The sequence below is a fragment of the Phoca vitulina genome, unplaced genomic scaffold, assembly GCF_004348235.1.
Source record: "Phoca vitulina isolate PV1807 unplaced genomic scaffold, GSC_HSeal_1.0 scaffold47, whole genome shotgun sequence".
NCBI classification, from domain to species: Eukaryota; Metazoa; Chordata; class Mammalia; order Carnivora; family Phocidae; genus Phoca; species Phoca vitulina.
Genome location: NW_022589750.1, coordinates 631,906 through 646,180, shown reverse-complemented (window position 1 = coordinate 646,180; position 14,275 = coordinate 631,906). Strand labels below are relative to the sequence as shown.

The 14,275-nt window shown below is 60.7% G+C and overlaps 1 protein-coding gene across 5 annotated transcripts in view; it reads right to left on the bottom strand.

Moving 5' to 3' along the window:
* Positions 1 to 2,246: 2,246 nt before the first annotated feature.
* KIAA0753 (KIAA0753 ortholog) overlaps positions 2,247 to 14,275 on the bottom strand; it is a 47,186-nt gene continuing 35,157 nt past the window's right edge. For 4 of the 5 annotated variants that reach the window (XM_032431638.1, XM_032431639.1, XM_032431637.1 and 1 more), the window contains 5 exons: positions 12,006 to 12,191; positions 10,985 to 11,066; positions 7,971 to 8,085; positions 7,338 to 7,562; positions 2,247 to 3,491 (listed from right to left, as the gene is read on the bottom strand). In XM_032431638.1, coding sequence (XP_032287529.1) covers positions 3,374 to 3,491; positions 7,338 to 7,562; positions 7,971 to 8,085; positions 10,985 to 11,066; positions 12,006 to 12,191 — 726 coding nt within the window. In that variant the 3' untranslated portion in view covers positions 2,247 to 3,373. Of the gene's footprint in view, positions 3,492 to 7,337; positions 7,563 to 7,970; positions 8,086 to 10,984; positions 11,067 to 12,005; positions 12,192 to 14,275 lie in introns of those variants that run through there. The other variant, XM_032431642.1, reaches the window with a different exon arrangement.

Here is a 14,275-nt window from a genome sequence, read left to right as displayed (position 1 = left end):
GCCCCAGGGCCCCTGGGCAGTTGCCCAACACCGTGGGGCCAGGGCTCCTGCCGCATAGCGTGTCACCAGGTGGGGGCGCTGCCTGAAAGCGAGGCGAGGAGGAAACCAGGGCTGGGGATGGGGGTGTCACGGAGGCCACGGGGCCACGGTGGGGCAAGCCCCCGCACCGGCACGTCCAGCTCAGCAGCAGCCCGGCGCAGGAGGCGAGGTCGCGGGGCGCCCGTGCAGCGTGGGCGCTGGCTGCCGGCTGTGGGAGGAGCCTGGCCGACACCAGGGCCCCGTGGGCCACTGCACGCACTGTGGACGGTCACCTTCGGCTGCCTAGTCCCCACCCCACCCGTGAAGGGGTTCCCAGTCTCTGCCTCAGTGTTCGCGTGAGCAACAAGGTGCCCAGAGCGCGGTGGCACTCAGCGGCGGACGGCTGCTCTGTGGGTGGGTGCTGGGTCCAGCCCCAGCAGGGGGGCAGGGGACGGGGCGCGGGGCTGTCGGGAGGCTAGGGCGCGTGTCCTCGTCCTCTCCGTGAGCCCAGAACGGAGCAGGGTGCCTGGCGTGGGGCAGGACCACCATCAATACTTAAAGATGGAGGCTGTGTTCACGGGAGCGTCTGCTACGGTCCGTAGACCATCCCAGCATCGCCTGCTCGACGGACAGACAGACGGTTACAGAACACAGGCCACACCGAGTGTGGTTCTGCCAACGTGTCCCTGAGACCCCAGGCAGACTGGTTCCGCCACCCTGATGCCTCGTGCACACATTGGGACTAGCGGTATTTCCTCTCCTGCCTCAGGATGTGGCCCGGCTCGGAAAGTCCCGGCAGCTCGCGGGAGCACCATCCAGCGGCCACAGGGGACGTCCGTCTGCGGCGGCTGGAAGACCAGCCGGAGGTGCTAAGTGCTGGGCTCGGGGTCGCAGGCGGGAGAGCCCCTGGGGACAGAGACCAGGAGACCAGCCCCACAAGGAGACGCTTGCATGGCTTACTTCCCTCAATCCTCCAATAACCCATGTCACAGATGGGGAAACCGAGGCGTGGAGGTCACATGGGACCTCACCTCTTGGCCCCCACCCCCACCCCCACCTGACCCGTCCCTGCTAGCACACTAGGCAGGGTGGAGACAGGCACTCAGCAGGTGGGGAAGCGGGTTGAGGGCGGCTGCCTCCCCTCCCCCGCCTTGGCCTCAGGCCTCCAGAGCCACCCCAGAACAGATGTCCTCGAGGGCTGGCTGGGCCGTCAGCCCAGGCTCAGGGGACCCTCCCCCTGACTTCTCCCTTCTTCAAGTGGCCAGGCAGGGAGACCGGGACCTCTGGGCCTGAGGGTCCCACCCAGCAGGGCGGGGGCTTCTCGGGCAGTAACCCGACCTGTGGCTCTGCGGCCCAGCACCCGCCAGGCCTGACAGAAGAGCCAGGAAGTGTGGGAGGGGGCTGCAGGGAGGAGGAGGGGGAGGGGAAGTTCCTGGGTAGGCCTGGGAGTGCCTGGAGGGGCAGAAGGGGGTGGGCTGGGGGTGGGAGGAGGCCGGGGTTCACTGGGCTCAGTAATGCTCCCCAGGTCTGGACGAAGCCCTGCAGCCCAACTCTGAGAGGATCCCACGTCTCCCCTCTGGAGCCCGCAGGCCGCCACGGCCCCGGGAAGGTGACCCACCTGCAGCTCACTGCCTTTCGGCTGCGTCTCTGGAGCCCAGAAAAGCCGGAAACTCGCTGACCCCGTCCCGAGGCCCTTCCTGTCCCACTGGCCCTGAGGGCTTCAGAGACCCCTTCCTCCTCCTTCAGCCCCTCACCTGCAGGGAGGAAGGAAGGCCGCCCATCACCTTCCCTCCAGGCCCACAGAGCTGCCGGCAGAGGGAGAAGCGAGGGTGCCGTCGGCAGCCGCACGCGGCACTTCTCTGACCGACTCGGCATTCCCAGGGCACCAGCGCCTCGGACCCCAGGCCCCGAAGAGACGGGATGGGGCCCCTGCCCCCATACGAGACCCATCCCGGGGAAGCGGGGCCTCCCTTCTTGCACGAATGCAGAAGAGCCCACCGAGCACCCAGTACACGAGAGGCGGGGGCCTCGCCCTCGGGAGCAAACAGACCAGAGGCGGGTGCGCGGCGCGTGCGCTTGACACGCGGTTTATTACCGTTTCTTTCCGGGGGTGACGCGTAGCAAGTAACCCCATGCCCAGAGCAGATCTAAAGGTGTTCGTGGGGGGTCCTGTAAACCACATTTCTGTCTGTGGGGAAGAAGGTGGCGTGAGTTACCGTGGACAGACACGCACATACTGTAAAATCCTGAGTTTATTTAAGGAATCAGCACAGTACAAACCACACGAACTCCAGCTACCGCCGCCGCCGCCTCAGCTGCACGCGCGTCTCCCGCACGACAAAGACCTTTAACCCCGGAGCCTTCTTGATCCCAAGGCCGCGTGAAATTAGGCAGAACATCAACAAGACACACGACCCAGCTGTGCACGCGTTGGTGTGACGAGCGGCTCACGCGGTCACCTCAAACACGCACCGCAGAGGGAAGTCCAGACGCAACACCACACGTGTCACGAGGATTCACATTATCCACGGGGGCCTCGCGTCGCTCCCTTCGCGGCCCCTCCGCCAAGCGCAGGCCAGCCGACGGAGGGAAGCTTCTTCCAGGAAGTGGCCTTACATTTATGCATATTCCTTTCCTTTTTCTGAAAAATCAGAGGCTCTTCTCGGTAAACACAGCTTGGCGGGGACGAGAGGATCACGCGACTGTGGCTCTTACGTGTCCTCCTGTCTCGGGGGCCCCGGAGGGCTTCCCGCATCCAGGCCGGTCCTCTCCCCGTGCCCGGGCTCCCCTGGGTCCGCAGGCGTGGAAGCGCCGGCCCCGCACACAGGGACGCCAGCTCAGGACCCTCCCGACGGCCTCCGATGGCCCCCGCGCCCTGACACCGTGTGCACATCAAGATACGTGTGCCGGGGCGAGAACAGGCTGCGGACCGCGATGCGCACGGAGGACGGCAGGGGTGGAGGACTGGCTGGCAGCACGCTGAGGGCAGGCGGGCTCCTGTCCCGGCGGCAGCGAGCTCGGGGTGACGGGAGCTCAGGCAGCAACGTGGGCCCTCGAGGGAGAGACACCGGCTGGCGCCTCTCCAAACGCTCGCATCACCAGACTCAGCAGCCGAAGGAGCACAGGATCTCAGTAGGAAAATTACATACTGAGAAACTATTATATTGTCATAATTCACGATTCCCAGGCCCCGGGAAACAGCTTGCCCTCCGTCATCAACCCCAGAACCATCGCCACGACAAGAAGATGCACAGGGGCCCCCTCCCCGTGGGAGCACCCCGGCGGCACAGAGGGACAGCCAGGCTCAAGACCGCCCGGGGCCCCGGGGAGGAGGCCGGCCGCGGAGGGAGCGCCTTCAGGTCGCGGCCTCCAGGAACTCCGAGGTGAACACGGCTTCTGCATAGTCCTCACACGCGTCCTCCAGCTCCGCAGCCACGGCCCCCAGAGCCTCGTCTACCAGCTCGTCGGAGAAGCTGGAAGACAAACAACACGGCTGCACGCGTACGGCCACGGGAGCCAGGACTCACCCGGCGGGCAGCCCCGAGCCTCACAGGCGAATCCAAGAGGCCCCGCTTTCCCGGACCCGGGCCCCGCGTCCACGCTCTGCGCGCAGCGCCCCCCCAGGGTACCTCCTCGGACACAGGGACCCCCAACGCTGCCACTGACGGGACACGTGCTCACGTCTGCCAAGGGTCCACACGGTGTCCATTCTGGGGCGGGATCCGCCGCCCGCCACTCCGGACCCCCCGCCAGTCTGCGGGCGTCCCTCGGCCTTTCGCGACCTTGACATTTTCCAAAAGAGCAAGGAGGCCTTTATTTGTGGAACGTCCCTCAATGTGGGCTTGTGTGAGGTTTCTTCGCGGTCACTCAGGCCACAGGAGGGACGCTCGTCCCTCAGTGCATCCGGCCGGCTCCCTGGCTCCCCTGTCCCCCGCGGCATGGCCCCAGCTCCTGTCAGACGGCGGTGGGGAAGCGCTCTCCCTGCCGGACGGACACGCACTCGCCCCGCCCTCCCTCCCCCACTGCCAGCGGCTCGGCCTCGCAGACTCCGGGCATCCCTGTCTGTAATCGGCTCCTGGTCATTTGTGCAGATACTCATCCTCTGATACTTGCACCCCACACGGGCCGCCAGCGCCCATCCCCCCACCACTCCTGGGTCCCCTCGACTGCCCCCTGGTCCTCCGACCCCTCCTTCCTGACTCGGCGTCATGGTTGGGCCGTCGTGCCCGCTCCCAGCCCCCCGTCCGGCCGTATCCCCGAGGGGAGAATGGCGCTCGGGAGCCAGTGTGCCCTGTGCTCCTGGGGCCGCAGCGTGGAGGCCTTCTCAGCAGATGGGCCAGACGGACACACGGACACATACCACGTGCACCCCTTATCCACGAGGGCTGCAAACTCCCCAGCTCAGCGGACGACTCGCTCTGGCCTCCCCGTCAGGTGCGCGGACGCACGCACTAACCTCTCGACCCTACAACAGGCCAAAGCAGCCGTCAAGCCCGGGCCACCGTGCGAGATGCCCACAGAGCGGAAACTAAGGCGTGTCCACTGTTCTCCCGTCTCTACCGAGGGCGCACACGCCATGTTCAAAGCTCCTCGGACGCGTCGCCATCTGCCCGTTTCCCGAGATCGTTACTGACGGGAATACCGTGAGGTTTGCGTTTCCGGGGTGGGGGGTTCCCCTGACCTCGCCAGTTTGGAGGGACGGACACGGGTCCCACGGGCAGAGTCACGCGGGCGAGGCAAACGTTTAATGTAACTCTGATACATCGGAGCTCCTGCCAATAAAACAGAGTATCTTCTTGTTGCCCATTTGCTCTTCCTCCTGTCTCTAGATTCCGTGGGTTTCTATGACCCTTTCTCCTCGCTGCTACCCTGGACGCTGCACATTCCGCTCCCGTGTTACCGGCCATCCTGCGTTTCTGTGGGCACGCCGACGTCGAGCCTGACCAAGGACATTCTTACCGTCTCCCCAGACGAGCCCAGAGGCTCGGCAGTTCGCACTCCTCCTGCCGTGATGCTGGCGGGTGTCATCATGAGCACGCGCACCCCCGCCACTGCACAGTCCCCCACGTGCTGACCCCTCCCCTGGCACCACTCCTGCTCTGCCTGAGAATCGCCCGTTCGCCATTTCCCACGGCGAAGCGGCCGGTGACAAAGTCCTCGCTTCACTCGTCTGGAACCCTTTTACGTCCGCGACACACCGAGCTCCAGAACGGCGGCCCTCTTCCCTCTTCCCTTCAGAAGACGCCGCGTCCTCCAGCCTCCAGCTTTCTGCTTCCCGTTCTTCCCTCCTCCGAATGATTTTAACGTTTTCTGGCTTTGACTTTTCAAGAATGCTGTAATATGCACCTATGTGTGGATTTCTTCTCACTCTTCTGTTCGGGTCTTGTAGACCTTCTGGAAGCCACAGTCCCTCTGAGGTTCCAGCTCCGTGTGCAGCGCCCCCAGGCCCTGCCCTCCCCTCTGCTTCCTGACGCCCGGAGTGCCACCCTCGGGGGCCCAGTCACACGTGAGGAGCGTTCACAGGTGACCGCAGCGAGGCCTGGGCTCCCCGCTCCGGGCTCCGTCTGAAAAGGGCCTCAAGAGGGCCCACGTGCCCTCTGGGCTGACCACGGCGGGGGGACCCCAGCCCGCGGCTCTTCGTCAGCTAGTAGCTTGCGAAGCCGTCGAGCACACGCTCTGCCTGTCGTGAGCGGGACGCGTGGTCCAGATTCCCGGGGGCACCACGACCAGAATCACCCACTGTGCTTTCGACATTCCTGGCACTCGCCCACCCCAAACTACGAGACAAATGCAAAGGTGCCCCCATGCGTCCAGACGCCCTGAGTACCGTACCTGTTTCCTTCCTGTTTCCGCCTGCCCGCCGTCCCTCCGCGGCCCTCCGTCCTCCCTCCACCGGGCCGGGCGCTCCCTACGCTCACTGAAGCGCTCCTCGCGTGGAGATGGCTTCCCCGCCGGAGTCTCGCTTCCCAAGCCCTGTCTTCCTTTCCTGGACGCCCACGCTGTGCTGGTGACACACGCCTCCCAGGAGCTCAGTGAGGAACGCCGCCCGGCAACCGAATTTCCGGACACTGCCCGTGAACATGTCTCCACTCGGCCCTCTCATTCAGTGGGCAGCTTAGCTGAGCACAGAACTTGAGGGGAGATTTTGGGGGATGCTCTGACACCTTCTAGTGGTGTCCTCCTGAAAACGACATGCCGTTCCTCTTTCTGATTCTTGAAGGGGCCCACTGGACTCTCCGGAACCTTCTGTTACCCGCTCCTCACATGGGATGCTCACACGCCTTTCCATACTGATGCCCCGAGGTGCGCTCTGCACGGTCTGTGCCCTCGCTCCTCACTCACCCGCTCACCGCGGGTGGCCGGCCTCCGGAGTGCTTCCTACCGCGTTTCCTTCAGTCTCCCTCCCCTCCCTTCCCTGTTCTCACGGATGCAGCGCCCACCGTCAGCTGCTGCCGCCACAGGCCCAACATCTGTGTCCCCACAAAGGAAGCGTGTCAGAGTCTCAGCCCCAGGTGGCGGACTGGCGCCCAGGCCCCTGTAGGAAGGGAACCCGGGGGGACGGCTACCACCTCTCCAGAGAGCAGGCTGCCCGCACACCCGGCCTCAGACGTCCCCCATTCCGGCTGCTGAAGCCACGGCTCCGTGACGTCTCCTGGACTTGCGACTCCTAGAACCCGCAAATTTTTAAAATCTTGTTTTTCTACTGCCTGTTTGCTTTGTTCTACTTCTGAGAGGTTTGGCTTTTTTCTTAAAGCTCTCCAGTGACTTTGGCCGTGATACTTTTAATTTCTTAGAACTTACTTCCATTCTTCAGAAGCTCCTTTTTCACGGTATCCTGGGCGCATTTCCCGGTGTGACTGCGTCCTTTACTCCTGAGGACGCTCACTCTGGTTTGTTTGGTTCGAAGCTTTACCCTGCTTCTCAGAGTCCGCCCGACCTTCCCACTCACCCGCACCCACACCTCCACCCGCGGGTGCCCAGCGCCCCTCATCCCTGGTCTCCGCAGCACTCCCAGCGGCTGGGCCTTCTACCATCCGTCTAGCTGCGCGATGGCTTCCAACGCCCCTGCTCTCCCATTTGCCGTCATTTATGGCTTCACGCCAAGTCCAAGTACCGCCAACAGTGGACGGAGGAGAGGGGCGAGTCTGCAGGCGGGGCCTCCCCCCTCCGCTCCCGCAGCGCAGCCACCACCCCCTCCACCCCCACGAGGGAAGGAAGCTCGTGCTCGGAACAAATACACCAGCGATGTGAACGCAGCCCCTCTGTGAGCTCACGCTGGGCACCTGGTTTCCAGGCAGAGGCCACGACACTGTACTGACCTCTCGGCCATCAGCCACGGGTCGAAGGCACCCACGGCCTCGTGCGCCACCAGGCGGAGGTACTTCTCGAAGCGGCTACAGTAGTCGCTGATGCTGTGCCGTAGGCCCGGGGGCACCCGCAGGGCGACCCGGCCTTCCTTCTGTGGACTCTCCTCTGGAAGGGGCACAAGGGGAGCCCCTCTCTTCTCAGGCCCCTCGTCAGTCCCCATACTTTCATCCAGGGAACTGAGAGAAAGAAGAAAGGAGAGCATTCAGATCACCGTACACAAGGCTGAGCGGTTCCTTCCACCCGACGCACGGACCGGCGAAGGTCGGTCTCCTTCCACCTGAACGAACCCAACACCCCCCACTGTGCCCTGACCACCCAGGGGGTGGCGGGAGTCCCTGTCCCGGAGGCCAGAGTGCTCGAAGCAGGTCTGCAGTAGGACGGGCACGGCCCCGGGGCCCCACGATGCTGCACCAGGAAAGACGAGCCAGGGGACAGTGGTGCCGCCAGCAGAGATGGCACGGGGCCTTCCTGGAGAGCTCGGGGAGGTCGGGCCCTGTCTTGTGGGAATCAAAGGGCCCTGACGCTTCACCAGAGGCAAGCCAGAGTGCAGACACGGGTCTGACGCGGGTCTCAGTGCCACTCACTTGCCATTCTGGGGTCTTTCCAACACGATGTTCACGTCTGGGTCTTTGCGAGCTGGGGTCTTTGTGATCCTGATTGGATGAGGAGAAAGAGGCCTTTCACTTACTGCTGGGAGCTCTAGAAGAGAGGCAGACAGTGACCACACAGAAGAGTGGCGTGCTTCCCAGGCCCGTCTCTGAAACCTGACCGGGGTGGCCGGCCATGTAAAAATGCTCTGGTTTGCAAAGAAAAGGCGAATTTAAAGTCACAAGAGCCTCAGGAGCTCGGAGGACGCTCCACGACGGGGTCAGTGCGAAGCCCCAGGCTCTGCAGGCCCCGTTAGGACCACCGTTCGAGGAGGCTTGAGCACGTGGGTTTGTGTTTTAACCTTTAAACGGTTTCATTACTGGGGAAGGAAAAAAGCATTCACATCTCAACACTTAATTAGCTGCTGGGAAAAATCTGCAACAACAGTCAAAACATTAACTTATTACCTAGACCTCACAGGCTCGACAGCTCTTGTGAGCTTTGGGTCATTTAAAATTTTAAGTGTATTTCAAGTACAGGAAGAAAACGCGTGCCCCTCAGGTAAGCGGGAGTCCCTCGGATGCGCCTCTAGTTTCCCACGTGCTAGAGATGCCACGCCCATCAGCCTTTGTCAAAACCCCGAGAACAGCTGTGCACTCTGCACGAGGGGAGGACAAGAGCGGGATTAGACGCTCAGTGTGGTTCTGTCCTACAACGAGCACACAACCAGAGCGACAGAAACTGGGTTCCTCCTGGGACTCCCCAAGCCTGCAGGTGTCCCTCTCGGGCTCCACTGCGCTCCTGGCCGGGGCACACCCAGCCTCGCACACTCATCGGCGGTGACGAGTAACTACACTGTCCTTGAAACAACCACACGGAGTCCTGGGGAAGACCAGCTTCCGCACAGTGCAGCCCCGCCCCGCGGCCAGGAGCCAAACCGTCCACGGAGTGAGCCGCCCTCGGCGCCCCCTCTGCTCCCACGCCAACAGACACCGGATGCCACGGACTCACGAATACGCAGTGGCCCGCACGGAAGAGGAGAGTCTGGCCTCAAATCTGTGGCTTAGCTGGGAGATGAGATCCGTGCACCAGGGACCCTGACACGACAGGCGTCCACGGGAGCGCGCAGGCCAGGGAGGGAGGAAGGAGCCGAGCTCCAGAGCGGGACAGGCAGTGGCTCCGTGGCTGTGTGAGGTCACGGTGATGGCTGGAGGGCAGACACAGCCACGGAGCAGAGGGCAGGCGCTTGAGAATCACAGAAGATACGAGACAGCACTGTGCGTAGCGGCTCATCTTTCTGTCAGGATGTGGCCTGGCCAGCGCCTTCCCCAAGATGGTACCCTGCACCCCTATTTTAAAAGAGCAGTACGTGACACGGCTCGGTGGCAGGCCTCCCGCACCCCGACGCTCCGCGCCCACGGCCACGAGGCCACCACGGATGAGTGACACTCCAGCTGCAGCTGTGACAGGAGCCCGGCACCTGTGTCCGTCTGCAGAAGGGGGACAGAAGGGCACGTGTGCTGTAGAGACGGCCGCAGAACAGAGGGCTGTCCGTTAGGAGAACAGAACACGGACCCGCGGGTGCCTGGGTGGCTCAGATGGGTTAAGCGTCTGCCTTCGGCTCAGGTCGTGATCCTAGGGTCCTGGGATCGAGTCCCGCATCGGGCTCCCTGCTAGGCGGGGAGCCTGCTTCTCCCTCTGCCTCTGCCTCTCTCTCTCTCTCTCTCTCTCTCTGACTTTCATGAATAAAAAAAAAAAAAAAAACCATTAAAAAAAAAAAAGAACACGGACCCGCACCTCCACCTCACGTCACAGGCCCACTTTCCCTCGAGATGGACCGCAGCCCCACACACAACGGCTAAACTCATACAGCTTCTAGAAGAAAACAGGACACCCCCTCTCAATTTGGGGGTAGGCAAAGGTTTCTTAGGTCAAAAAAGAAAAAGAAAAAATTGGTGTTAGACGTTTTGAAGCAAGAAATGTCTTCCTGTGACAACTACATCTGAGAAAATAGGGGGAAATACTGGCAAACACCCGTCCGAGGAGACTCGGGGCTGTGGGGGCCGGGCGGGGCTGTGGGGGGTGCTGCCGCACGCACAGGGCTTTTTAGGGGATGAACGCGCTCTGGAGTCAGACGGCTCTGCAAACACGAGAAACCACTGAGCTGTGCGCTCTGAAGGGTGAGTCTACGGAGCGTGGATCACATCTCAGTAAAGCCGGACAATGTACGTATTTGACAAAGAACTTGTCTCAGAACGTTCACACAAAGAACCCCTGTGATTCAAAACTGAAAGACAACCCAATTTTTAAAAATCTACAAAATATCTGGATGCCTCATGAAGACAGACACACGACTGGCTAATAATCACATAAAAATGTTCCAAACATCATCATTCAGCAAGGAAATGAAATTTAAACCACGATGAGACATCAGTCCACACCCATCCCACGGGGACAATCACAGACCACCAGCCGCCCTGGGGAAAGGCTTGGCAGTTTTCTACAAAGTTGCACACACACCTGTCCTGGGACCTGGCAAGTCTGCTCAGGTGTTTATCCAAGAGAAATAAAGACTTACGTCCACACAAGACCACACATGAACGTGCTCACAGCACACCGATTCCTAATAGCCCCAAACTGGACAGAACCGAGTGTGGATCCACAGGCAGGTGGATGAATCAGAGGCATGTCCGCACACGGGAACCCCACTGTGTCTCCATTTGTCAAAACCCACCTAAGGACACAATTAATACCTGTGCTTTTTATTACATGTACATTTTATCTCAAAAGGAAAAAGAGCCACAGAGAAACAGGACACTCTAGCTGCGGGTACACAGGCCACAAGGCTCGGGGTCACGCACGCCCACACCCGCGCTTCCTCTGAGACGCGCCCAGACACAGGAGGACTGGCAGGACGCGGGTGTGTGTCCACCACCAAAGGTCTGCAACTTCGCCGTACGTCTGGAGCTACAGAATAAATGTGGGGGGAGCGCATGGGGGGGACACTCACCCGTCTTCCCTTCCTGCATCCAAAGATGAGGATCAGCATAGTCAATTTTATTGTATCTTTGGCGAACTGTCTCCTGGTATTTCTTTAAAGAAAAAAAAAAGTTTAATCTATGAGAAGAGAGCAGTTTCGTTCACACCAGAACAGTTCACCCACGTGACGCGGGCGCTCCGCCAGAAACAGGAAGTGAGGCCGTTTACGAGGCCAAGTCTAAAATTAAATGAAGCAATTCATCTAACCTGTCTAACGGAGGCCAGCACTGCCCACGAGAACCTGCCGTGACGAGGGACCTGCTCCGTGTGCCACTGACCACTGACCACTTCAAATGTGAGCCGTGGGCTCCATCTGAATTGACGTTTGAATCGCCCCGCGAGGCTACAGCCGGCCACCCTGGACGCCGCAGGCCCAGACGGTTACCCCCGGGAAGGGGACCATGCCAGCACTGGGGCGAACGACATCTTTACGTTTTCAAAAACCAACAAAAGACGGTCTTCCCTATGTTTCTACTTAGCAGCAAATCCAGACAGAGACTCAGTCATGGTGCACTTCGACGGGACCGGCTGGGGTGGGGGTCAGGAGACCTGGCGCCCCAGCCCAGCTCCGGCGACCGTGGCCGCACCGCTCACTCCCTCATTATGCCTCAGGTCCCTGCTCTGGACAGTCCAGGGCCCAGGCTGGGTCCCGCCGGGAGGTCTACACTCGTAGCACAAAAGCGTCCTAAAGTGGTATCGTGGCAAGTAACAATGAGGATGGTCTGCGATTTGCGGGGACCCCATGCCGGGGTGGGTGGAGAAGTCGCTGGTCCCGCCTCTGGTCCCAGGGCTGTTCCCATCACCAACCAATGACCTCACCTCCTGAGCTCCACGTCCCGTACGGTGCCGACATCTCACACCTCCTTTTATCCTCAAAGACCCCTGACTTTTAGGGAGGGCAAGTGACTCTCGCGAGGCCCTGCACTGGCTGCAGTCGGGCTGGGATGGACGCCCGGGCTGCAGAGGCGTGGGGGGGCGGCCCCAAACCTCACCTCCATCTCCTCTACCCGCAGCATCAGAGTCTCCAGATACGGGCTGTCCCTGCCGTCCCCCACAGGAGCGGAGGCTTCCAACTCCGAGACCCTACGGCGGGTCGTGGCCCAGGGCCCGTGAGTGGCGTCTTCCAAACAGTCCCCCAGCTGGCGAAGGCTGCGGGGCGCACGGTCCACAGCCACAGCCTGCGAAGCAAGGGAGGAGCGGAGAGGCAATGAAAGACCTGAAGACGGAGAGCAGCCCCGGGCGATCCGCGCACCATCCCCCCTCCCGCAGCAGTGAGTCCAAAGCAGCCCCACGGGCACAGCTGCCATGAGCTGCTCAGACGCGGCCACGAACCAGCTAGCCGACCGTAAGCCCCTGCCGGCTGGCAAGGCCAGCGTCCTCCTGGTGCGCCCAGAGAAAGAGCCCGCCAGCTCAGGGTCGGCTCCCAGACGACAGGTCTGTTCTCGTGTGGTTCTATTCGTGACATCACGAGCCTCCTCATTCTCTGTCTTCACTCGACACTTAATACCTTAACCCGAGAGAGCTTTACTAGCTTCTCTTGACCTCGTATTCCTTATGTTCACAAAGCACTTTACAGTTTGCAAAGCGATTTTACACACGCTCCAGTTCTTCTGATTCTAAGATAGGTCTATAATCTACTCTGAAAGATGCTCTGCGAGGAATGTCCGCGGGATGTGACGGCCTCAGGCTCTGGAAGGAGCCATTTGTGGGACACGGGGTCCTGGCTCTGCTGCGCCTTTCGGCAGCGCGCACGACCCCTGCGCCTTGCTCTCACCCCCGTCAGGGAGACGGGAACAGTCCCGTCTCAGAGCTGGAAGGGCTCCGTGAGCACGTGCACGTGGGACATGCCGTGAACAGTTCCCGCCACAGCAATTTCAAAATCCTTCTAACGGATCAGAAAAAATATATATATTAATGGCCAATAAAGATATGAAGAAATGCCCAACCATAAGTTAAGTAAATATCAGCCGAATATTCAGACAACAGAGTTACAAAAAAATCTAGAGCAGAGGAACCCAGGAACATGGGTGTAGTTAATGCAGATGTATTTGCACGGGTCAGATTTTTCATCTAGAGACCGGAACATCAGGAATACCATGCGCCCTTGGAAAAGACAAGGAAGCTCTCGACACAGTGATACGGAGCTCACCGGTGTATAAAGAAAGAAGCCAGTACCGACAGCCTACGGAGCTCCTTCACAGGATGGTTTAACTTTTATATCATACTTTTGCTGAATTATTGGAATTTTTAGCCATGTGCATATATAACTTTCAACTTAGAAAAAACTGGAGCATTCTGGAAAGCTCCATTTCAGGTGCTGAGCGCATGGCCAGACGAAGATGCAGTACCCCTTCCTGACGGCAGAGACAGTCGTGTCGGCAAGTGAACCCGTCGACAGCTGTACTCCATGTGTGAAGGCCACAAACGTCTCCTCCCTTCTAGAGACGGGGCTTCTGAGAATTTTACAAGTTAACACAGAAAACGCTTCTCTCTACGTCACCATGCCGACTTCAGTGAGTCTCTCTCCCTGTTCATTTTTATTCAGTTATTTACACACACACCCTCTTCACGTGCCACCTGGGGACCTCCACGGTGACGCCCACATCTACCCCCGGACGCTAGCTGCTGACAGAGCTGCTTTCCTTCTCACTCACTCTCCTCAAGACCACCCAGCGCCCAGAGACTGATTCTCACGTGTGAGGCTGGTAGCCCTCAACACGTGGACTCTGCTGACGGCCCTGACGGTCACTCGGGGACACTGCCCCGGCTGAGACGCTCTGCCAGGAGGGAAGGATCGCCTGGAGGCCGGGCTGCACGAGGCACGTGGGTCTGCGTGCGCTCCGGGCAGGCTCTCAGCTTCCAGCCTCAGGAGCCTCCTCACCCGCGACTCCGCCACGAGATGCTGGTGCAGTGAAGTCACAGCCACGAAGACCACGCACCTGCGCTGCAGCCAGGCACCTGCCCGATCCGCAGAGTGGGGACACGCTCTCCAAATCCTACGTCACCGGGCTGGTGTAGCTTCGTCCCGCTACCTCTCACCCTGACCCTGCACGCCGGCTCGGCCCCATGCTTGCTCTGAGCACAAACAGCTGCTTTCCTACCCGGCAGTCTCAGTGTGCCGGCCTGCAGCTCCCACCCACAGCCCGAGCCCCGGCGGGACAGGATCGTCCCCACACACGCCGGACACAAGTCCTCCAGGGGGACGTGCAAGGGCGCCCAACCACGACACGTGCTCTCGTGCTTCTCACATCTTACCGTTTCC